The 25,844-nt window shown below is 40.5% G+C and overlaps 2 protein-coding genes and 1 long non-coding RNA gene across 13 annotated transcripts; 1 reads left to right on the forward strand and 2 right to left on the reverse strand.

Moving 5' to 3' along the window:
- Window positions 1–83: 83 nt before the first annotated feature.
- LOC111244488 (uncharacterized) lies at window positions 84–11,808 on the reverse strand. 2 transcript variants are annotated; one of them, XM_086979939.1, is made up of 3 exons: window positions 11,494–11,808; window positions 8,075–8,489; window positions 84–6,451 (listed from the first exon to the last, which is right to left on the reverse strand). In XM_086979939.1, exon 3 carries the CDS (start codon window positions 6,438–6,440, stop codon window positions 2,811–2,813), a length of 3,630 nt encoding a protein of 1,209 aa, XP_086836065.1. In that variant the 5' UTR covers window positions 6,441–6,451; window positions 8,075–8,489; window positions 11,494–11,808; the 3' UTR covers window positions 84–2,810. The 2 variants fall into 2 exon arrangements, with proteins under 2 accessions (XP_086836065.1, XP_022647422.1); XM_022791687.2 differs by having other exon boundaries at window positions 11,007–11,808.
- A 1,211-nt stretch (window positions 11,809–13,019) lies between these two features.
- LOC111244728 (uncharacterized) lies at window positions 13,020–17,771 on the reverse strand. Of its 10 annotated transcripts, none has more exons than XR_015321544.1 (5): window positions 17,114–17,771; window positions 16,668–16,905; window positions 15,691–15,788; window positions 14,941–14,998; window positions 13,020–14,424 (listed from the first exon to the last, which is right to left on the reverse strand). XR_015321544.1 is itself a non-coding variant. In XM_022792088.2 (5 exons), the coding sequence occupies exons 3-5, from the start codon at window positions 14,946–14,948 to the stop codon at window positions 13,076–13,078; spliced, it is 402 nt and encodes a 133-aa protein (XP_022647823.1). In that variant the 5' UTR covers window positions 14,949–14,995; window positions 15,691–15,788; window positions 16,668–17,771; the 3' UTR covers window positions 13,020–13,075. The 10 variants fall into 10 exon arrangements, 5 of the variants coding, with proteins under 5 accessions (XP_022647823.1, XP_022647824.1, XP_022647820.1 ...); XR_015321543.1 differs by having other exon boundaries at window positions 13,020–13,286; window positions 14,296–14,424; window positions 15,745–15,788; window positions 16,668–17,771; XM_022792088.2 differs by having other exon boundaries at window positions 13,020–13,286; window positions 14,242–14,424; window positions 14,941–14,995; window positions 16,668–17,771.
- A 908-nt stretch (window positions 17,772–18,679) lies between these two features.
- Window positions 18,680–23,127, forward strand: LOC147757420 (uncharacterized). The gene is made up of 2 exons (XR_015321547.1): window positions 18,680–19,324; window positions 21,714–23,127. It is a non-coding gene; the product is annotated as an uncharacterized LOC147757420 (long non-coding RNA).
- Window positions 23,128–25,844: the final 2,717 nt, after the last annotated feature.

Raw genomic sequence — 25,844 nt, forward strand, 5'->3', positions numbered from 1 at the left:
GATACATATGCATTACTATTCATAGAATTGTAAAAGTGAAAAGCGCTGTTATTGAACTTAAATATTTAATTAGGGTAGGTCATTATGTAATGAAATTGTCACGGCAAACTAAAAATGTTGAATAAGTTCACCGCGCGAAAACGGCGAGTCTACTATAACTTAGGGAGTTCAAGCTAAAATTGATAGGTGTCAGTGACGATAATTAGGTGCTAAGAAAAGCTATTCGGTTAGGTGTCAGTGACGATAATTAGGTACTAAGAAAAGCTATTCGGTTAAGTTATAATTGCATAGCACTTCGTTCAAAAATAAGTCGTTTTGAATTCTTCCGCCATCGAAGGATTGCGTATGATTCACGTTTCTTGGGCAAAAGGGGCACGTGCTTTTGCGGTACATAGGTAAAACATTCTGCGGAAAAGTCAATCATTCGGTAAGGCTCAACTGAAAATATGGTTCAAGGGTTTCGGAGACCGACAGAACTTCCTCGATGACGATCGTCATCCTGAGAAACTTATTACAGCGGTTACAGCCGAGAACGTAGGAGTAAAACGACGCACGCTTGTGGACCGCCGAATCAATACAGGTTGACATTGGTCTATTTCAGGCCATTTTATGCGTTTATGCGTCCACGCTCACCAAAGAGTACTATCAACAAAATGTCCGATGCAAGAAATCAGAGCTGTGGTACGTGTTTTATGTCCTCCATATACAGACACATTTTACTACACGTACACTAGTTTTTATAAAGCAAGCAGCTGCCATAACCTTATGAACTGGACCTAGTTTCCTGCGACGTCCTGACGCGATGGAGTAAAGCAAAAATCGTAAAGCGAGCTGCAGGTTACCCCGACAGGAGAATCTTAGGTTTAGAGCTAGAAAAAATGGTGGCATCATCGTTGCCTCCGATGGGGATTGCTACAAGCTGAATTACAAAATAAATACTTGAGAGGATGAACTCGGATCATTCTTGAACAAAACGCTATGCGCGGGTTGAGTGGCCTAAACCTCAAATATGATGAGCAAGTTTGTGTCTTCAGTTTTCATAACTGGTCGATCGAGCAACACGCGTTCCTTCTAACGCGTCAGCATCATACGGGGACTGTTCGGACGGATCGATTAGTCTTCGACCCGCGGTTGTACATTAATGAGAAGGTGTAATTTCGCAAGGCCCGAATTTGTCGACAATCGTAGAGGACCAAGCACGCAAGTGAATATGCTACAGAATTATAATAACAGTGTTGTAGTTTCTTTCAAGTCTCCTTTAAGTAAACTGCTTTACTATATTTAGTGCAAATAATAATAGCATTGGGCCATTGGCACGATGGACGTGTAATGGAGGAATTTCAAATTGAGATTCGGAACGAAGTGGTGCTATATGCTTCTCGCTAAAATAGTGTATTGTTTTTTGCCAAGCCCAGTTTTTTGTTACGTAGTAGATTATTTTTCTTTAGTTTAATAAACCTGAACATTCAACCGGGGCGTGATGCGTGAACAGTTATGCATGCAGACAGACAGACAGACAGGTACCTGCAACGTTTTATTACAATGTTGTATTTTGATAAGGTTCCAAACTTTTTGTACGAAGGTTTCTTTACTTGAATATCAGTATCTAAAGGCTCTGATTTTCCCCACTAAATTTTGAAGTACAAAGCGGAAACCAATAGAACATCTGGAACCGTAAAAAGAGAACCTAGTAAACACAAAAAAAACTGAGAAAGTATGCAAAAATCGCACCGTATCTGAATTCTGTTTTTGCTGCATATTTTTTTTTAGTTAAAGGTATCCAGGTGATCGATTTCGGGCGAGGACAACAGCAGACAACAAACATAAGCCTCAAGCGATATTTATACTGCCACGGCTATGCCGTTCGGAGCACATTAATCTAATAATACGGGAATTAATTGCAAAGTATTCATCGAATGTATAATAAGCCACGTGAATAGATCAAAGCCCGAATCAACTTTAGGAGACCGATGATTGATCGATTTTAACAGTAGACGATTTTTTTAGAACTATAAATAGACGATATCCAGCAAAACGATTTATGCAGAATTAGTCCTTATTTCCAGTTGGCACACTTCAGGTTTTTTTTCAAAAACGCAAGCCAGTCCTCGATGAGTAACCTTGGCATCACGATGAAAGAAATACAGGCACAGAGCTTATCCAACCGGACAGAAATTTTGAAGATCTTATAAAGCTCTTATTGAGGCCTTATCGCAGTTACACCTTAATAATGGAGATTTTGAGAAGCAATAGATCAGCAGCTAAAGAAATCTGTTTATGGGACGACGATGCTCAGAGACAAAAATGATACTTAGCACGTGGCTATTAGTAGGACAATGTGGTGAAAACCTACAGTATCTATTACATACGACGGGAGTGAGAGCTCACCTGGAAACAATTAATTTACTGGTATGAGTTTCAGTAGTTTTCATAGTAGATTTAATAAGATAGCTTAGGTAATTGGAAAACAGATGTTGTATTATTAAGGTAAAAATTACGAGATAATTTTAGCTTAGGTTTAGGATAAATTAATTTCGCAAAAATAACAAGTTGATGGAGATGTACAGAAATGCTTAAGCGAACACAGACAGCGGGAGACAATACCAACAAGCAACAAAGATGGAGCTTCGAGGAGCGTTGCACCGTAATCAACGTGTCGTTCATATCCTAGCACCTCGTGTAGTGCTACAACTTCCTTAACTTCGATCTCGCTATTAATGACTTACTTCACACAAAATTATACACTAAAAAGAATATTGAAGCGTACACTTTAATAGTCCTCGATTTACAAACTACAGTATAAGCGTTCACTAAATTGTAACTATTTTCCTTTTTCGAACGTTTAGTTTGTATTTAAGCATAACTTTGAGAGCTACATTTGAGCTATGCTGGATTTTATCGATAAATTGATCATAGGTTTCTGAGTTCTTTATATAAGTTAAGCTCCCTTTAGGCGGAAGGCAGTCGATTAATAACCAAGCATGACGGATTGGAGACGTTGCCGTGTACGTCTCAACCATATTGGCGTGGTATTCCGTTTGTTTCCCAATAATGATCTCTATAGCGTCTGTTAGCAGTGGCGCTAAAAGGCCAGTCATCTGATTACCAAACTCATCAAGGCGTTCGCAAATAAGTTCGATCCCTCTCATTGTGTAATTCAGAACGAAGGATACCATAGAGGTTTGGTCAGCATTTTTTGCTGGTACCAGGTCCATTATAATCTGTATAAGTTCAACGTACACCGATTGCAATAAACAGGTCGCAATCTGCGATCTTAGAGTCCTATGCATGGCCTGAAGAACTGATAAATGATCAGCCCCATCAATACGCCTACTTTCCACGACTGCATTACAAATCGTTCGAATTATTATCCAGAGAGTCGGCTCTATATGGTCGTCAGCCTCCTTCAGCAATAACTCGAGTTGATCTTCAAGGAATTTCAAATTGGTCTGGCCGTTCTGCAAGGCAAAACGCCCGATGTAGTTACTAAGTTCAGGCTTTGAACAGTACTTTAATTGCTCAGCAGTTGCGGATAACTTTGCCTGTTCGAGGGCCGCAACACAGAGGCTTTGCGCAAGATTCTGAGGAATTCTTGATATGTAACAAGCGGCTCGGTCTAAGAAACTACTAAATTTCAACTTATGTATATCCGACATGTCTTCTGCGCACGTCAAAATGAAGCGGAACAAATCTGGAAGATAATCGTTTAAGCGATCATCGATGCAATCTTTAGTAAAAAGAAGAATTAGCGTTTGCTTATCTCTCGTCTCTTGTATGTTAAGACAGGCTTGTAGGGTTGGCCAAGCCTCGTCCCCGTCAGCTTCCGCTTTACGATAAGCTATCTTGAGCAGTTCCCGCTTTACGGAGCTGCTTTTAGCCGACGCAAAGATCTCGTTTAGTTTTGCATTATGGTCAGATGTATAAATGAAAAACCAGCGAAGAAACTCCTTCTGCTTAACTACCGAGCTATTATTGGTTAAACCGTCTGTTAGCAGCGGTAGCACGATGGCAGGTGGTGCCTTTGAGCAGTGGTAATTAAAAGCATGGACGGCCATCTTCAGATAGTCGCCTTGCATAAACTTTCCAATTATCTCTAATGCGATCGCAGAGTCACTAATTAATTTGGTGGCGTTGAGCATGGCCTTCTGCACTTCGTAGTAAGCGGGGTCAATTTTGCTAATATCTTGTTCAGGACAATAACCATTGAAGTGCTTTGGCAAGTCACAGGTTGGCAGGCATAGCGCTAAAAAACGAGCAGCTGAAACACGGCGCTCGGGATCGTCCAGTAGGCTCAAGGACATTTGAAGCATTCGTGGGGTTATAGCATCATTAGCGGCCAGCAGCTGACAAATCCGAATCAGGATCGCAAGAGGCGTTCCGCTTAGGATAACATTGATGTCGACACAACTGGCGACATCGTTGGCATGTCGAATTCTGACATATGTAAAATGGGCATCGTGCTCTCCATCGACCCCTTTTTTAACGGAGTCTCCCTCTGTTAAAAAATCCTTGATAAGTTGATATGCTCGACGTACGATTTTATTACTCTCCCAGTATGCGCGTTTATCATCACCTGATACTAAGTGCTTCAGAAAAGCCAGACTGTTGGGATACTGACGGAAGTCTATCTTTAGTTTCAGGTTATCGACGGCCTCAAAGATTCGCCACATATGTAGAGTTTTAGAATACCCCTCTTTTTGCCTAATCATCAAATATGGCTCTTGAGCTTCTAGAATTGTTTTCAAAACGAGCGTTTGACTGCGCCGATGTAGTCGCTTGAATTCCGCCATAATGCTCTCGGGCCATAACAGTTGGCAAGTAACATGCACTTTTGTAAGAGTTTCAGCCATCTGCTTCACCGTATCTATATCGTCCGGATTAACTTTTTCTAACAGTCGGACCAGCAATCGTAAACAAGATACACTCACTTGTCTCCTCTCTTTGAGCAGAATCATGTCAAAGAGTTTTTTTAATGCAGGCCATATATTTGCCTTAACACGGTTTTTTAGACAATAATATTCCTCAAGAGTTTCAAAAATTGCTTTGTAAATGATCGACTGTTCACTGCGGCATCTTTCGACGACAAAGTTCAGTTGCATCTCGATAGCTTTGCTATCGCATTGTATTACTGCGGAGGTAACTATAAGGCGGTAAAGTATTTCACGTACGCGCACGTTACGTTCTACTGCTAAGAGGTGTTTTAAATCGGGAAACGATAGGTAACATGGAAGCATCGACCTCCAAAAGTACTCTTTGGTTGAGGGTACCGCCGAACACGTTATTCGCGCTAAGGAGTACTCTTTCTTTTGCAGTCGCCAATTTACAATGCGCAACCGCTCCTCTTCGCTAAGAATGTACAGCATTTCTGGAAACACCTTTGTGGGAACATCCATTATTGGTTTATTGTACGTTTTCCGAAATAGGGCCTCTAGGAATTCTCTTTTGACAGACATCGAAAGGCCAGTCAACCACGACATCAGTATGTGGACACTGGCCTGTTTTTCGGGTCTGAATGCTTGTTTCCTCCATTGCAAGTCATTTTCCGAGTATAAATGTATGTTGTTCCTAACAAAGCATTCTAGGTATAGATCAGTAGGGGCATACCTACGTAGTGCTTTCCTGTGAAGGAAGATTGAGTACTTGACTATGCGATCCCTAGAAGCAGAACTACTTCCTCCGGACCGAAACGCTTTTAGTAACGATCGAGTACGATTGGCACCGAGGCTCTTATTTATAGCGGTTTCTGTGAGTATATTGAATCCTTTCTCAAAATCCTTTAGGAGAATATAATGCAACGAATTGTCGAACGCAACCGGCTTCCTAAATGTGCTGTTCTTCTGTGCAAAAGCCAGTGCCTGCAGTAGCTCAATGCCCGAATCAAACCTCTTTTGAAGAATCTGCAGCATCTGGGCATCCGTGAGCTGAACAATTTTGCTGGTGGACACTTCACGAAGGATGAGGCTATTGCTACAGGCTGCCAGTAACCTATTCGAGTCGCGCAATAAGAACTTTGTTTTCACAAAGTTCCATAGCTGGTCTCCTAATTGGACGTCAGTTACATTCTTTCCGATGCTATTGAACACCTTGAGTCGCGTTGAATGGCTCATTTTAACTAGTTCGTTTGATAAAAACGCTTCGTTGAGTATACTTTCAGTAGTGTACAGCCAGTGGAAACGAGTCGCTACATGTCTTGAGGTGATGGTGTTTCCACTGCTTAATTCCGCAATAGCGAAGTCCCGATTGCATGAAACGTCTGCGAACTCAAGGGCAAGCCTGACAAGCCTTCTATCGCGTCCTAAACAACTCTGCACGAATGCTACATCAGCTCTTGTAAACGGGCCAGGGCCTTCGGCTGGAAAGCTGCTTCGGATCAGCCGGAACTTCTCTGATTCCCCTCGACCCCCAGATACGAGCGCGACGGCTAGAGCTTCTGCGTCCATATTTAAAAAACCTACAAAAATTGAAGTAGATGTACATTAGCACTCCATAAGTACCCCAACCTTCGATGAATGAGGATCCTCCCAACACATGATGTCATTAAGCCACTATGCCTACTCCGCTATGTTGTTCTGCATGTGACAGTGCCCATTATTTTGAATCTCAATTTCATTACATTGCATCATTCTGTAATAACAAAAATCTATCATATATATTCACTAATGCATCTTTTTTCGTATGTCTGTTTACATCATAAGGTCAGTGCAAAATATGGTCGCTATACTCTATTAAGCTATGCTGACCCAAAAGTAATCTATAAAAACCGAACACCAACATGTGTGGGCATTCTCTAAATTATACGGAATTTTTTTTTGTCTAAGTCAAAACCCCAATGTCACGAGCAGTTATACTTGCTTTCCTAACTTGACGAAGTGCTTCTCGAAAATTCTAGAGTCAGACTTCGGTCCGTATTGGCTGATACTTAAAGGCCATATTCATCGCCTGATTGATTTCACTCTGTAGCTTAATACGGACAACTGGCTACAAGCATCGTTTTGATCAACATTACGTCAGCACGCGTGGTTGTTGCCAGAGCGCATTATCTAGCGTACATTAAACGATGTTACCATCGATACGCTTAACGATTACGGAACTTCTGCCCTGGTCTAGTAACGCACAATTCTCCACCAGTCTTAGGTTGTACTGGCAGAAAGCGAAACCCTCTGGCCAATTTGCGCAAACCTCGAACCTAAGCTTTGGTTGATATGACGCTAACTACTTAACTCTTAATTTAACAGAACGTTAGCAGTAACAGCTGCCATATCTTTTTCGCTCACAAAGACGATTAAAAAAGTCGAATGTTATACCAATCAAAACGAGGTGACCATTACCTATCTAAACGTTCTATATTGGACATATAGCCCTAATAATGATCTATTGCATCCATACAATAATAGATAAAGCACTGCTAAACCGGCCATTTCAATCATGTAATCCTGCAGGTGAGCGCAAAAGAAATTGACTTCCTTATAAATCCGTAACACTTATTATGTAAATAACTCATAATAATATAGAAAGGCCTAACACACACTAGGTGAACTCCCTTAGATAGCAAACAATTTTCAACGATGAAAGTGTACGTAAAACTAGAAATATAGATTCAGAAAGTATCGTTAGACCGCCAATCCGCTTCTACTGTATAAGCTTTCCATCCGAGTTAAATTTGGACTAATTTATCAACATTTAGCTGCACAAGTACTACTTATTTAAAATTGGAGGTATGAAGAAGATGTCTGCATGGGACTATAGTAAGAGCGGCACTGCGACATGCAAGCTGATCTGGATAGCAAGCTTCTACGCTACATCACAATCTACCCGATGACGCGAAATGACGTTTCGGATGCTATGTTTTTTGGGCACATTGTAGCCTTTTGAACAAAATTTCTTCACTTAAAATCAATTCTATTGAATTTCCCTTCTTTGTGGTTTGTTGGATATTCTAATTGGCTTTAATAGGACCTTGCCCTCATAAGAGGTGAGAAATGTACAGGCCATCCAGCTCGACACCGATAAACAAAACACTCATAACCATTATGATATTATATATTTTCGAGTCTAAAGTAAATGCAGTACTCACGTATTCTGCTAGTGGCTGTATCGTACGCATATAGTGCAGACGTACTGGTTCCCCGAACTAAATGTCATAGCCTATATGCATGCGGTGAGTTTTAACTGTGAAGCGTTCTATACTGTCCACAGATTAATTTATGGAACGAAATAATGAAAGCAGCAGTTTTTTTGGACGGAATGCACACAAAAAGGCCACTGGGCTGGGTCTAGGTGAGCCTGGCACTTCGTTGATTGTCTGTCAGCCGGCTGAGGATGAATGGTTTGTCTCTCCTTCTCTCCGTTGATGTCGCTGGCATTTTCGCTTTTAAAGACACCCCCTTTGCAGACTGCCTGTTTTAGTCGAGTAGCTGACCAATGCTCGCTCGTTTCCTCTACCATTGACACGTAGCGTCATAATGACGTACGTAGCGTATATTCGAGGGCTGTGCAATAGGGATATTGTTAGACAAACAACTTGATCGCGTCCATGTAACATGATTATCTCAGTTCCGAAGATCAGGGCCTGGGTTATAGCTTTAAAATATTATACGTTACACTAATGGAAGGAAAGGTTCATGATCTTAGTCTAGCTGTTGCATAAAGCCTGTTACCTGCGCGCTTTATTTCAGCACATGTTGGCCATGGCCACATGGCCATATAATTTTAAGCCCGTTTTTAACTTGAGTAAACTTTATAACTACATATATAGGTTTGAAGTTCTCCACGAAACTGCAGGGCCATGAGAATATGTCAGCAAAGTCTTTCACCCTGTCTATATCTTTTCAGTCAATCGACTTCAAAATAAGGAAAAGAAAATCAAACAATGCCAGAGTTTGCATATGTGTACTAAATTGCGTAACCTCAGAAAATTATTCAACATGAAGCCGAAGACCCGCCCTAACGTGAACCTCAGTTTCGTAGTATTTCTGAATAGCAGTTCCGATCAAATCTTTAACACTAGATGCCCCGTTGCAGCAGCGTTTAACGACAAACTCCACGTGCTCTTTGAGGGCTTTCCCGTCGCGTCAAATGATCGTGCAAAGAATCGTTAGATTATACAGGATCCCATTTCCATTTGGGATCCGCTCAGTAACGGGAAGGTCCTTGAGACCAAGGAACGACTCTGTAAATGGAAGTATCGCTCTCGAAAAAGTTTCGCCACTATCGAAGCCGTAAAAGTTGGCTAAAAAATAATTCTGTTTCTTTGAGCGTTGCTTCAGAATGGTAGGCCAGTCGCCCTTATGGAGAATACCTTGATAGAAATTTCCATCGTAGATTTTTTTATAGTTGTTTTGATAAATGGACTCTAAAAAGCGTCGCTTTTCACACAGGTTAAAACCCAGAACATCACCTGGCGTCTGCTTCAATGATCCTTCGGGTCGAAATCCTTGTTTCTCTCGACAAAACATCGGAGGTAGAGATATTTAGGAGTACGCTTGCGAACGGTCTTTTGATGTAGTTGTTCCATGTATTTCACAATATGCTCAACACCAACGGGGTTATCAGTAGCGGAAAAGCCCGATTTGCACCACAGTCAGTCTCAACCAGAGTACTGAGTTCTTTTTCGAAATTGTTCAGCAAAAGAAAATGCATCGAGTCTGCGAAGTCAACAGATTGCTTAAGATCATTTACTTTCTTTAAATGAATAACTTGATAAAAACATAGTTCGACTCCTGATTCGAACCGTAGTTTGTAAGCTAAACGGCTTAGCCGCCGATAAGTTCGCTCAGCTAAGAATCAACGACATCATTTTTAATGACAGGGAGAACTTTGAGTCTAATTAGGTGGCTCAGCTCAGTTAACTCGTTTATGGAAATATTTTCATATAGCAGTACGTAGGTAGATGGAAGCGACTCGCCACATATCCGGGCGTAGGTATGCTGACGCTAAAGCTTTTTGGTAGCAAACGCCTTGTTACGAGATGCGTCGACGAACTCCAGGAGAAGCCTGCTCAGCTGTCGATCAGCATTTAGACGCTGTTGTACATAGGTCACTTCAACTACCATTAAGTAACCGTATCCAACGGAAAAGGTTGTTCTGATCAAGCAGAACTTCTTTGAGCAGAGAATCCTCTGATTTTGATTGGCACCCCGATACGAGTGCAATGACTAGGCGTTTGCCGTCCATTGAAAACCAGTTGTAAGGTACTACCTTGGTGTTAATGAATAGTATATGCTTTTCTTTTAAGTTATGTTAAAAATACGCCGGTTTTGGAAAGTAAAACGTGATGAAAGAATCTGCCGGTGACCCACGCGCTTGCGTCAGTTTCAGGATCATGCCAACTACCGCAATTTCCTAAGTATTGATGCAGACTTCTGTTTGATTCCAAGAAGGGTTTACAGAAGCTGCCTCCGTTCAAACTGCCTGTTACGCTTAAGCAAAAGTACTCTTTTTGAATAGTTCATATTTCTCTTTTACTTTTATTTTCTCGTCGCTATTTCAAAGTCTATTTATCGTCGAACTTTTGCGATGTTTGGTACCCGCTTTCGAGTTTTCGTAGGCAACGAGACAATAATGCATGCAGCAACTTTTATAAGGTTTAATTTTTGGCGAGTTTTCTTCCTATGAGCGAACAGTTCGGTGATATCTTCATCTCTAATTAAATCAAACGAGATATTTACTAGAAATAGAATTTAAGAAACATATCCACAAAACTGCAAGACTTTGACGTCTGAAATATCCTTCACAGTATAGGAACATAACTTACAAACAAGTGAAAACGGGATGTTTAGCAGCTAGAACACCATTGATCGAATAGATATATACCAATGTTGACCGTCACAGTACTTAGCACGTATTAGATACAGCGAATTCTACCTAGATCGTACGTATTTCTAAAACAAGGACTAGTTCCTACTTGTTGTTTAGCTAATAATGGCTCTATTTACTGAAGTTATTTACGCATTAAAGTTAAATAAATTCAGTAAAAAATAAACACAGTTAATTTAAGGTAAACGAACCGCATATTAACACGACACGTTTCCAGTCAATTTTTGGAAGTCGTTTTCAGCATTTAGCTAACAGCCATAACCTTTCCAAATATGGCTCGTCTCGCACATTTAACAGGAAATACACTGGCATTTGGTTCTACTGTGATAGAACAAGCTACTCCAGACCTTTACACTGCACGAATCTTTTATGGAAAAGGCTGACATGATACGCTATGTGAGCGTCTAATTAATTGATTGATTTACTAATTGAGTATTGAATAATTCCCAAGTCACTAACTTATCCGATATGCTCACGACAAAATTCTATGTGCACTTCTATTTCCGTCGCTATTTTTTATTGCTTAGGCCGACATATTTCGACTTTTGTTTAAGACGGAAAGCAGTAGTTTCGTGCCTACATATCATGTACGCTGTATATGAAAGCAGGAAGACCTCGCGCTTATAGAATGCACTCGGTTCGACCTAAGCCGTATATGTACAATGTAAAAAATCGTACATAACATCCATAGACTTGTAAGTCCATACGATAGAGTGTCATTTAGACGGCATTGTACACGATTTTGAAGTTTTTCAATAGGACACTTCAAACTGTACTGTTACTTGTGTCCTTGCTCGTACGGTTGTCTTCTGGTACTGCTACTATCGCTGTTGCTTCCTAAGTTTTCCGATTCTTAACTTGTGTCTACTTAAAAGAACGAGGAGCCCTTCGTCGTGTGCACCTTGTTAATCAACGAAGCCCACATATCGAATACATCAGCTGAGTGGTACCAACCATTCGCTGTTAAACACGACCTGCTCGGTAAATGTCAACGCAAACCGGTGTAAACACGGTCTAGGGCTGTTTTGCCAATGGCAGCGACAACAACAGTGACCTTCACTGCCTGTTAATGTCAGTGGACGTTTCTCATTCTAGTTAAACTCGCCGTCAAGGGCAAGCTCAGCAAAAGTTGGTAGGCCTGCGGCCTGGACAACCAAAACCATAATAAACCGGTACCACCACTATGGCCCCACTATATGTGGACGCATCCAATACGTCTCTGCGGTGAATTCATATATTTGTCGACTACTAGAGGATGAGAAGTAGAGTTGAATTGTGTTTCATATAGGATACACACAGAGTCGCAGCATCTTGCGGCAGCAGATTTTTTCGACGAAATCCGCCAAACCAATAAATAGCCGTACTGATTTAGTATGAGTAGATGGGGTCCGTCACACAGATCAATTTCTGCTGCTGAGCTGTTAGATCCGACGGTAAAAACTGCGGTGACTGAAGGTACCGTGAGATCAATGTGAGCGCCACACACATCCGTTAACACTGACGCCGTAGCATCGCGAAGCCTTGTTATTATCAGTATTCTATTTTTATTATTATTTTTATTTACTATTAGGATATTAAGAATATTAGGTTTCTACCTAGCTAACTCGAAAATCTAAAAATCGTTAAATACTGTAAACTATCGTAAATTGAAGCTTTATATTTCTGTAAGAGTAACATAGTATTGGGGGTTGGTGGGGGATATCATTATTGGAGTATCGATCCTATAAAACCTAACATAGGTAAGAACAGACCCGTATGAAGAGGAAATTTGGTAAAGTTCAATAACGAATCCCTGGGTGTCGTGCGAATGAATATTCGTTTACCACCCATCTAGACGTCTGATCAGATGAAATAGCTTGGCAGGTATAAGGATAACAAATCAATGCGGTGCATCAATTGCTAACTAGAATGTTTAATTATTCCGAAGTATATCTGACTTCTGGGCAGGTACTTGTTAGGAGTATTGTAATAGATCCCATGGATTCAACGTAGTCAGCGTCTTTTCTTCTAAGTGGAGGATTCAATATGACAGGGCGGCTTCTAGGTCACGTAATAACCTAAATACAGGTAAAGGCAAATTCCATGCTAGATTCCATTTAGTAACGTTAGTTAACTTCGTTTCAATGGAAGAAAACGGCGGGCTTCCTTTTTATTTACTAATATAGCATAAAAAGTCATAAAATTCAAAGGACTGCGTCTCAACATTTGATCGATGTAAAGGAACTAATTCCTAATATTTTTTTATTCTTCCATGAAGTGATCAATGACCCATTTGTATCCAGTAAGCGTTTTTAATTGTACTTAAGGCCAAGTTGACGATAACTGCTTTTGATTGTTGACCATTCTCTATCGATAACATATTTGTTATCAGTATTTCATAATGTAAATTTAATTTCTTTCGGTTCTCCCGCTTCGTAAGTTTTACTTCGAACAGCATCTGATTGCGTGTATACTCCAACATTATGCGGCGGCTACAAGAAACATAACAAATGATAATCCGGGGAATTAGAAAATCGATCATCTTGATAATCAAGGTTAAGCCAAGGAGTCGATGAACGATCATTTCTGAAACTTCCTTTTCCCACTGTAGATATACGGGCCGTATGGAACGAGTAAGGAAAGTTTTTGAATGAGACATCGAAAGGTACTTCGAATTAAATTGAGATATTTCCATACCATCCTTAGGCTTAGCTAGTTCTGAAAACGATGTACTAAAATAACGCTGATACTGCTCATTATTCTTACATTTCGTATGTGCAAAATTAAGCGATTTTAAAACTGGATCTTCCAATGTAGGTACATGCCGCGGAGGTAAAAAAAAGTACAACGCAGACGAGCTCGATTATAAAGTGCTATATACTTATTAGTTGAATCATTCCCTCCAGTTCATACTTGGCTCTACAAACATAATATCTATCGTTTGATAATACAGTCTTTAAAAAAATCTTTTGATTAAAATATGTTGTTATTGTGACAAATTTAATATTAACGCTCGCTTGACAATGTTCGCCTTCTGTCCGTTCTATCCCGTTTGCCCCTTATACCTTCTACGAATCACCATGTATGGGTAGTATGGGTTCTCTTTTTGACACTTATTACTATAACGTTTCCTATACTGACGAGTTAATTCAAACAAAGCTTTTCGGGTTCCTTTCAAAGCAGTCTCAATAATTTCATAAGCTCTTCGACGTTAAGACGATGCTGTACATCTGATTCCCCTTCTTCTGTAACAACCCCGATGTCCATCGCATTTTCTGATGATATATGGTCGTTGTGTATATATTAGTGAAACTGCAGCAGCAGCTCCAACAGCACCAACAAGACCTCTAATTATGTGCCCAATCGCTCCATCTTTTTTAGATATAAGCTTTGTACTCTTCTCCTTGAAGGAGAAAATATTTCCAATATCCTCGTACTCTCATATACCACGGCCGCTGTCTCCACTTATGACGCTGATAACGCAGTTTTACTCGCTCTAACCGTTTCGATTTTCCTTCCTCCTCAAGTGCCTCCTTCTTGGCCAATTGAGGATCCTTGATCATCAATCTGTGATAACGCATGATATAAAGCATTCGGTAACGTATATCACTCCAACCAAACTGGTCCATCCTGAAAGGGAGAAGATAAAATTTACTATAAGTGCAAAAAAGTCGAGCCGGGTAATAGTGTTCTGGTCCGACATGGCCGGCTACACCCGCTAGATATGGACCGTCAACAATTACGTAGATGCAGACGCCGAATTACTGCGTGTAAACGTTGTCAAATTTCGCTACGTCATTTGAGGCTTCGAAACGGCAGCCACCATTGGAACATAATACTTGCACGGATATTGTGCTCTCAAATCCCCTGCTACCTATCGAACGTTACCTATCCGCTACCGCCCAAATCCAATCCTATTACGGATTAAAAGAACAAAATCGTACTCACTGTGCAAAATCAGACGGTTTTAAAGAACACTGTTCACTTTCTAATCACGATGACTTACAAATGTTGTTGCCACTTTGCTCACAACATCTTATTGGTACTATAGACAGCACTCTGTTGCGTTCGTCAAATATGCTAAAGGCATCCGAGACCTAACCTAAAGCTTATGCATCCACTATGTCTACTATCCATCGAACTAACCTTGTCATAGCCTGGGGCGATCCTGGCACCGGAAAAAGTCTCGATTGCAAACAAGCTGCTGAAAATTTAGTCGGTGAAAATGAAATTTTTTACAAACTTTTTTAAAAACTCCGGTGAATGGTGGGACGGATACGCCCACATTATCTTAGTGTATATATTATATTAGCCGTCACTGATGATTTTTACCGATGGCTCAAATATGACGAACTCCTGAAAATTGCAGATCACTACCTTTACAAAGTACTAATAAAAGGTAGCCACTGCGATTTTGTCGCCGACTGAATTTTCATTGCAAGTAACAGTCATCCAAAAAATTGGTACCACTTCAAAGGCTATAATTGTAATGTTCTAAAAAGGCGCATCGACATCCTGATACACTTTACATCTAAAGTATGTAAAGTCTAGGTCTAGGTAGGGTCTAGATGGGCAATATACATACATGAGTCCTTATGTTCCCACAAATAAATGGAAAAAACAACAGGTACCAATTGTATAATTAGGCTTTCCACGGCCGCATTAAGTTCTTAGTTTTTTAATAGAAGATCTCTTGTTTTCTTTGGTGTGGTCTTCAAATAAACATCACCTGCTGATAGCAAACATGACGAACGCAGACTTCGTCCCGCGCCTGTTTTTCTATTAAACACATTTTATTTTACCTGTCGATAATATATGTAACGTTAACTAACGGTCTTCGACAATATAACTCAAACGTGTTTTTCTTTTATGCAGTATGTGTTGAGGAGCACGCACAATATTCATAGAAATATAAACTTGACGATATATCAGAGCAGTGACGCTGCTTACTGCCTTCGTCTTTTTAACCCCACAATGCGACGCTGTTTTCGAACCTGCAAAATGAGAAAAAGCAAATTATTGCCATCAAATCACTATTAAGCCAATGAACGTTAGACGGAAAACCAACCTTTCTCTCAAAGAGGAAAAATTTTCGACAACTCGGCTCCAGGTTGCTCTTACCAGGGCGCGACTACGCCGACCTAAGAAACCCGTTCAACCCGTCCACGTTAAGTAGTCGATTTGGGTTGGACAAAAAACCCGTTACCCAGGCTTTTTAATGGATAAGTCTCGTTACCGTATTCCATCAAAGGAAACAGAACCAGTTCTTCAAAAGTTCTCCAGTCATTGTGAATGAGTAATCGCAGAGTGATTACCATTAGATTATTTTCATTTTACCGCACTTTTTTAAAACATTTTAGAGGTAGGGTCTCTAAAGAATATTCTGTCTTTCGTTTTTTTATTATAATATAGTCTCTTTTGGTGTTTAAAGATAAAAGTTTAGCAAATTTCAAATGGTAAAACGGATATTTTATAATCAGGTTAAGTGAGATAACGTTCTAAACTTACCCCTGCGGGTATTTGAGTTGAAAACATTTTTACAGTTACAAAGACATATATATATATCGTACCTTGCCTGCCACATCTTGGCCAAACTACTTCTAAAATGTCAACAGAGTTTGTACTCACATTCCCACATACATCAGGTTCTGCATGCGGCTTTACTAACACTTATCTATAGTTGGCTGTACTCTGACTGAGATTAAATATCAGCTAGTTCAAATTCTATAAGACACCCATGCGAGATGCACTTAAGGAAATATCTAAAGAGCTCTTTCTTTTTCTACTACTATGGCAAATATCCAGACAAAAATGATTAATTTTTGTTGTCAAGCCGTTCTATGCTATGTTTAGTACTTTAGTATTTGACTTGCCTCATTCTTAGCCCCCACTCGTTGTCTGTAAAAGACAGTGATTATTTGATATTCTAATTGATTCATGTAGCCGAGAGATGTTGTGTTTTTGATCCTTCGTCTTGTCCAAGTCTTATCCCGTTTCGGAATAACTGACTCAATCCACTAAGGTCAGCCCTTACCAGCAGCTGGTATTAGCCAACCCCGGCTCGTGCCTTGTGCCGCTGGTACTCACACACATACACACGCGCACTGAAAGCTGATTTTTAAGAAAAATCACAACTTCATTCTTTGGCAGCCTGTACAAAGGGAAACATGTTTTCTTCAATATAAAACGCCATGATATATTTTTACTGTGTTGTTGGGCGGAGTGTCTGGTGGAAAAACACATTTCTAGACAACTATCTAATCGAATTCCGTCCTACGCACTTGCTCCTGTTTACTAAATGGAGAAAGCTTTAACTTACTTTAAGGGCACAAACCTTGCACTATGAACTTCATACTCTCGTCAACAAATTCATCGTGTCGTCTTTGACAAAGCGAAAGCCCTCTCTTGCGATGTGTAGCTGAATAAAAAACATCTTTAACTTTTATTTGACCATCATTTTTCGGGTCATCTTATGCGTTTAGTGCGCCGCAGAATGAAGCTTATCAGACTCGTTGGAAATGTGCCGTATAGTTCGACTTTTGTGAAATTTCTTTCATTGAGTTTGTTCCGGTCAACAACATCTTTTTCCAATTCTTTACGTCATCTACAATTACGAAAAGTACCTGGGGCACACCAACTGATATTAAGCCCCTTCGTAAGCTTCGTAATTTTCTAGTTCTACTGTTAAAATTCATCACATGCACCGCAGAGCGTAACTTCAGTAAGTTTTAAATGAAAAGGCGAGCATTTCCTAGGTTCCCACTAGATGACATAGCGCATGGTCGTGGTTCTGCCTTGTACAGATAAGTAAATTGTTGATTTTTTTATGGCCATGAGATCGTCTAGTTTTATGTTACGTTTCATGCATGGAATAAAGTTATACGCAAATGGTCTAGCTTTTCTTGCTGGAACCTTGGGATTACATGTACCTCATCAAATATGGAAAAATATATTGTACACGTATTTTGATTGCTAAAAATTAAATATGCAACGTACTAAATGAAGAAAGACTACTGAAATAAACGAACGCCATCATAATCGTGAGGTATGCAGTTATGCAATAAATCTTCCTAGTTGTTTCATGACGTTCAGAAATTTTCGTGACGTCAACTGTGATTATCTATATGTGCCTTGAGAAATACAAAAATTTTATAGACCGCGCTTGTCCGAAAGATATACTATGAAGGCTTTTATAGAAAAATGGCTATTTTCTTTTTACAGCCAAATATAAGCATGTGGGGATAAATTTATTATTATTATAGTACAGAAGCTCGATCAGCTGAAGTAAACACAAGAAAAATAAAACTTATAAGCAGGGTCTGGATTGTTATTATCTATCAGATGCTGACCGTGCAGTGTGTTATCATACAATTATATTTATTGTGAAATGAAGGGAGAGACTGCCGGTTCAAGCCTTGCACGCGACAGGCACAATCCTACTTTACATTCTGTAATTCTAATCTAATGTACCGTTTTGTATCATTATCCGATAGCTACATTCAGTTTTTATTGCTCAAATGAACAGCCCAGTGAATCTGTAGCTTACTGACAGGCGTCAGGCGTTTACCATGTTAACACAGAGAACAAGATGTTTTTGGATCCTCAAACTATTTATTTGAAATTAGGCCGACTGTCACTGTCTATATCGGAAGTGAAAACAGTGGATAACAATAAAGAAGGACAACAGTTCTGGTACCGTCATACGGCTTATGGCGTTCAAGTTCATCATACCTATCAGGAACTTCCGCATTTTTAACGACACGTGGTTCACCATTCGCTCTACAATTGTTTAACAAAGAACTTCACATCAAATTAAAATTGTTAAGAAGCAGCGTAATCACCGCAGACACCTCGGCCTACCGATGCGCTTGAGTTTAACATCAGACGCAGCCTTTGCGGTTTCACAGTCTGCGACAGATACAAAATGCTTCGTAGTAAGCATTCATTATTAGGGAAATAAAGAGAACTTGTAGGACCACTTGCCATGTAACATTTTCAACAGAAGAAGAACACATGCGCCTGTATATTTAGGAAATCATTGTTGAATCCCTAAGGTGCACAAACAGGAAACGTAGCGTCCCGCGCGGCACACACAAATCTCAACTACAACCAATAGCCAATCACCTCTCTAGGCGAAAAACGACGCCACTGTCAATACCGTATTAACAGCCAAATATGTATTACCTCTGAGGTACTTCGATTACGGACACTGACGAAGTACGATCCGAAACCACGATCATAGTAATTAGTGGCTATCGTCAGTGGCCTCCCATTGCTAGATCTACATTATTTTAAGCTTTGAAAAACAAGACCTGATACACACATTTAGGCTCAACCATAGCACGTAGATAAGCTCAAACATGCCGTATTGTCAAGGCATCATCGGACGTGTCGGAGGGTTTTCCAGTGATATGAATAGAGGCCTGCATTGGTGTTCCAATGCTAAAACTGATTCACGCAGCGAGAGGGATCATCAGGATGGTCAAAGGACACGGCTGTTAGCCGCTCAGGAAAATGGCATTGTCAAATGGTAAGTTGAAACGATGCAAATAGAAACCGGGTGGTAATTAGGGTGGAGTAGAAATAAACCTATAGCTCATTGTAAAGGGCAAGGAAAACTGATGCTTATTATTATGTACCCTTTATATCCTGTGCTATTTAAGAGAGCACGTACTCTTTAAGCATCAAAATCAATGCATCTAAAATAAAAAAAAAGCAATATCTTGCTTTTAATCTCAGTATCATAGCATTCAGTCTAAGGGTTCATATTTTACACTAGCTCACATTTAACACGTTAGCGTACATACCGCCATAGTAATACAGGTTGATTTTTTTTCTGAACTCTCCCGTTTTGTCTGCAGTAGCATTAGCGCTAGATTCGGATATGACAAATCGCGTTGTCAGTACAAAACAGCGATGTTACATTTATATAATGTAAGCTTTATATAAGCTTCAAAGGTGATCTGAACAACAGATCCTTCACTCCTGCGGTACTTCCGCTCCGGCCCCTTAGGCAATTGCATAGAGAAAGGCTCGCTCGCAATTTTAATTCTTGAGCCCACAAAAAGCCTGTATATTTGTCCTACGTATATAACATTGCTTAGATAGATTGCTTAGAAAACCTACGCTGGAACGACTTGGTACGGTATAGTACAACGACATTTTTAATGCTCCCATTTCTAGCGAGTATAGACTAGACACGGCTGCAATCTGCTGAGTGCTTAATGCGTTTTCCCGCATTTTGGAGAGGTCATGTATGAGGTAGCTAGAAGCACAGATGCCGAACATTATCGAGAACATCCTCATAGATTCGTTCATCATGCAGCTCTCGCCAGAAGCTTCTCTTGAGACCAAGTCACGGCCGCTTCCGCGAGTTCTAGACCTTAAAAAGTTTGCGGCGATTGGACACTGGGGCGGTTTTACGCTTTAAAGCAATTAGGGCTAGCCTGACGCCAAAGACCGGCCAACCAACGCATATCGCGTTGCTGCGTCATTTCGATATTTGTCAGCTACGAAATAGAACGGATTCGAACTGAGTATAGATGTAGCACTAAACTGCAACCAAGATAACAGCGTTAGGACTTTGTGTTGGAACATTTGTGAACAAAACTTTAAAAAAAAAAAGTTGGAATCATACAGGTGAGGAAGTTCATATATTTAAACAAAGTGATCATTTCTGTATTAAGGAGTCGCACGTAGGAAAAGCTCTAAATAATCGAGTCCGGGATGTTCCTGCTTATACTCGGTGATCTTTGAAAGTAAATGTTGCCTATATATATATATATATATATATATAATAAAGCGAGGTTGTAAGAAACGTTCTGAAACCAACGGTTTAAATTATAAACGAATAAGTGTCGATTTTTTGTCATACTATGTAAATGTTTGTTTTATCGTGGTTACGTTCGCTTATCTTGGGCTCAGTTACTCCCGCGGTGCTGACGTCAACATCACGCCGAAAAAAAGCTTCGACCTCGAAATGATACGGTGATACCTTGGTTCTCATCGATTCACTGCGTAATTTTTTTATTATAAGAAAACATATATCAGAATTAGTAAGAACTAATGTATCATCGTTCGGAACATAGTATATTCGTGATAACTACACACAGACCACGTCATTTTAATCAGACGAGGTTTTCGCAAATCATTAAACATACGCTTCTTGTGTGCAACTTCGTCATTAATACATATTTTTTACACGAATTCAACCGAAATTAGTATTATTACTACAGAGAATCATGAAGGATGCAGCGGAAGGGTTTATTTAATATATAGGAAGTGTATATATACATGCAAAAATTTGGGAAGAAAAAGCAGGAGGATTTACTATCGGACCCCTCGTGGTGATGTGGCGCCTTCATGTCGGTGAAGCATTATCGTATATTCGAACAAAATCTGTGTTTATTGAAACTACTGGGTAGAACTGGGTACAGAAGATTCGGTGAGAAGTTTCACAAGATTTAACGTGTTGTAACTTTTTGAATGTGCGTGTGCATTTGTTTCCAGAAAACTGAATGATGCAAACGTACAGCGAAGCCTAAGTGTCGTACGTGCATCTTGTATGCAGGCCAATCGGCCTATTTTGGGCCGATTAATTCGCGCCTACGATAGCCACTATCAGAATCTATTTGAAAAGGCTCACACAAATGAGGATGACATGTAGGCACAACAGCCCGATGATTTCGTGTATTGAAAAACAAGTTTTGTGCACCGGGCTGGTGATTGCATAACCGGCAATTGAGCTGGACTGTTAGTAAATCTTTTCGTGTGCGCTTGTAGCATTCATCTAGCATGTAGGATTAACCGAGCTTGATTGGAGTTAATAATTTTTGTTAAGTTTGTTAGCAAGTCTCGCTCTGCTTTTTGTCGTATACATTTTTGTGTTTTCGATGTTCTGCCGCGTTGTCACTTTTTAGGTGTGGACTCAACCAAGGCAAGCTGAATATCTCTACAGATACGCCACTGTTACTTTCGATGTTACGCTACGTTACAGCACCAAAAAGCTACTAATTTCACCAATTTATTGTTATCATTGGTAATTACAATAATAACTGTAGACGCTAGCGGGGCAGCTGAAGGGGATAGTGCATGTCCTGGCACACTTATCGGGATTTCAAGATGCTTCAACTAGGCTTATAGCACCTGGAGCGGTCTACTGCTCGAAAAAATTTTCAGCCGAAGCAACGTCATCGTCCGCAAATCCGTTATCGAAAACGCTCCCTTCGTCTTTGACAGAGTTTCTCGCAACAGGATCTGCTGCTAGTGACGTCATCTCAATTAATCCGTTGCTGTCGAACGTGACTTCGCCATTTTCAGCGCCTACCGTTGGATGAGTCCGGTCCGTTTGGTTTGGCAGTATCGAACTCATTTGGCATAACGAGTCCGCAATTTAAGCCTTCCGGGTTTCTTAGCAATTCTGGAGTCTTATCATAGTTCGAATAACGGCACATTCGTGCAGCGCGATCTGGATTCAGTAGGAACGACCGATCTGAGCACGGGTGGGAGTAACAGCAATAGTCAATCCAGTACCCGGTCATCCTTTGTGTTAGCATCAACCAACAAATCCTTGCCAATGCTCCCGGTAGAACCCGTCCCTCTCGGCACCAGCTCTGTGCCGGCAGGTGTCGGGGTCGTCGACTGCCTCGAGCACTGCTAACGCTGGAAGCGTTTCAGTGAGTCTTTCGTGCATCAAGACGGGATTACCTTCGGCGACATCTCGCCATTTACAAGGATATGCCGCTTCCTGAAGGTGCAGCTGCACTTGCCGGAAACGCTATGCGTGGCGCTAGTGAAGAGGCTAACCGGCAATAGGACGAAGGCTGCCGCGAACGCTGTCGCTACCTCAACAAGAGCAGCAGAAAGTATTGCCCATTGTATTATCTGATGATTACTGAATACGAGTAAAAGTGGCAATGTGAGACCGATCATACGTAGGCTTTGGCGGTAACGAACCACGGCGCATATGATCACAGATCTGAGGAACAAAGTGATGTCATGTATTGCGAAGTGATACATTTTCAGAGCAATTTTCAATACAACAAAACTGGCCGAAGGCTGTATGTCGAGTTGAGACAACGCTACTTGTCGTCTAAAAGGTATCTCTTCTGATCTCTTACGACAACGTATTCCCATCGATGTACCAAATGCTTCTGCAAAGGCCGCAAAGATTTGCGTAAATGTAAATGGAGGTCGTCTGCCACACATAGAATAATTGTTCTTTTAATTTACCGTTTCCAAGTGTTTAGCCCTTCCATTGAAAGTGCTTAGTATGCTTCCCCTAGTTATTTGTCTGTGTTGACTTGGCGACTATACTTTAACGTATTTGATAGATAATAAAAGCATTTTGTTCATTTTGGTGTTTTCTGGTTGCTATTATTTTAATTTATTCATGTTTTTATTAAAAAAAAAAAAAATCCTATGATATAATCGTATACTTGTTTATTACTTTTTTGCCAGATTTTGTGTCGGCCTATTATTTTCAATACACTTGCATATGAACGCAGATGTCAAGCCTTCCAAATTGACGAGGCACTTGATCCCACAGAGAGCGGCAGTTGCAATATTCAACCCCTCTACGAGCACAAGCACGGACCTTACCAGTGCTATGAACGCCTCCGAGACCTTGTACATAGGTGCGATGGGTGCCCCCGGCTTGTTCAACGATGGTTACGACCTAAGCAAACGCGGAAGGCAACAATAACTGCCTCGTATGCGAGCTGTGCTGTTTCAGGAGCTCGAGAACGAATAAACTGAAGCGTCACGTGCAAAATACTTCCAGAAGTGCGCAGGAAGCACCCCAGGGGCAGCGGCACCGATCGATAGAAGCGTCGTATCGGTGGGCGGCGTGCAGGACTAGCTCGAACTTTCTGGCCCTAGCCGGAATTAGCAACCCCACAGGTCTCAGCGGGCTTCTTGTTGGCGTCAATAACAAGAATATCCCATGCCGAGAAGGCAACAATAATAATAATGCTATACCGATTTTACCTATTGATTAAAAGAGGAATAGTACAGAATGCCTGCTTGTAGTGCACTCGTTAGTGCACAATAGTTAAGCACCACTATGACAAAAGAAGATGCTACAGGTGTTACGGTAGCAGCGGGTGTATAGGCTATAAAGGAGCCCTTCATATGCGACTTTGTGCCACAAGTACTCTATGCACGCACAAAGCAAACTCCTTGCCGATTTGTTCAGGAGTCCGCAGCCTTTTGAATATGAGACTCGATTAAGCGATACTATTTCAACGAACTTACGAGATCATTCAAAGGATGTAAGATGTACCATTCACTATTGGATAGTATTAGTCTAGTTCATGCTTCCATAATACATTGCATAGTTACAGGAACTTGCCGCAATTCGATGGAAATGGATGTTCGAAAGCTGTTAGTGATCACGTTATACTGCTATAGTATACAATATATATAAATATATAATTGACGACGCTACCCCTACGTACTGAAATCTTAATCAAGAACTGATTGGTATCGCGTCTCTGTAAGATATGTGTATTCAGTGAATCCATAGCGAGTCATTGCACCGAAGGAGTCGTTCGTGAAACAAAAGCCGGCCAGCACGCTAAGTGAAGGGCTACCCAACGGCAGTTTCCCTAGGACAACTTTCTTGTCACTTGTTACTAAATGAAACTACGTGCTAAGCCTGGTTAGTGTTCGTGCTAACTGTCTATTGCTACATGTTTGCAAGCATGTATATTATGATATGATCCAGCGGCGAATATTACGAAATATATTTAGGTTCATACAGGACCTCCTGCTGCACTGAAGTTTTGTTTTGTACTATGCATACAGAAATAAGCTTATCTGCTTCAGAGTATTTTTCGGTTGATTGTTTCTTCATATCTTTTAAGCTTTAGTACGGTTCAAATGCGCTTAGAAAAGAAACTAAAATGGGCTGAAGACATTTTAACCCTCTACGTAGGTACAGCAACATCAAAAGTCGGCACAATGATCTTAAACACTCAGCGCAGCGACAAGAAGATGCATGGCTGGCTAGGTTGTTGGAATTGACCCTTTCACCTAACGTATAACTTCCATAGCACAGTAGGTAACATGCCTCATAAACATCCTGACAGGCCGTGTGGCCTCGGCAAATGATGCATTGCCAACAATTATCTTCATATATATAAGAGCTTGAAAAACTAAGATTTATGAGGAGGTGACATTTGCACAACAACTTTACTGTACCAAATGATTTATTGTATACAACATTTCTATGACTATATGTGGACATAGAACCCGTCAGCGTTACTTAGGGTACGCTTAGTATACATACAGCATCAAAAAGTAAAAACTACTAAAGCTTGAGGACCTGACTGCGCCTCAGCTTGATAAGCCGTAGTAGTAGTAGCGATAATGTATTTATACATGTATCGGCATGTACATGCATTGTCAATAAAAGGCTAACAGCACAATCGCATCGTGACCGGATATCTAATTTTTATTGTAATAATTTAATATACTTCATAAAAACACGCTTATGAGAAAACGGATGAAGATTCTGGGCATATGTGTAGTGTAGATACTGATATGTAGGCGGTAAGTAAAGAAGATGATTTTCAAAAGCTTCACCGCTATTCTTAGGGAATAAAGCGTTCAACAACCGGCCGGTTTATATACATACATATAAAATGGCGGTAATTGTTGGACAATCTTGAATATTAACGATACAGGTACCCGTAACAAGCAAATGGGGAGCCGCGGTTCCTATTGAATTAGTATGGACACTACGTTAACGAGTAACATCTGGATGTCAAAATCGACAAGGCGAAACGATTAAATGTATGTCTACTGAATGAGTGCCTTTTTGGCTTTTTCCAAGGCGTTAGCAAGACAGTGCAGACTGACGCTAAACGGATATTTTGTGTCAGCAAACGGTTGTCTGTATAGATTTCTTTCTGGGTTTTCGAATCACTGCCGGTCGTGAACCGTCAAGTTGATATATAGTTAATCCTTAGCTGTAATGTATGTTACAATAAAGAAATGTAGTGAAGATTTCCATCACTTCAACGTACGTTATTAGCCTGCCTGCATTA

This window comes from Varroa destructor, unplaced genomic scaffold (assembly GCF_002443255.2).
Source record: "Varroa destructor unplaced genomic scaffold, Vdes_3.0 BEIS01000002.1, whole genome shotgun sequence".
Classification (NCBI taxonomy): Eukaryota; Metazoa; Arthropoda; class Arachnida; order Mesostigmata; family Varroidae; genus Varroa; species Varroa destructor.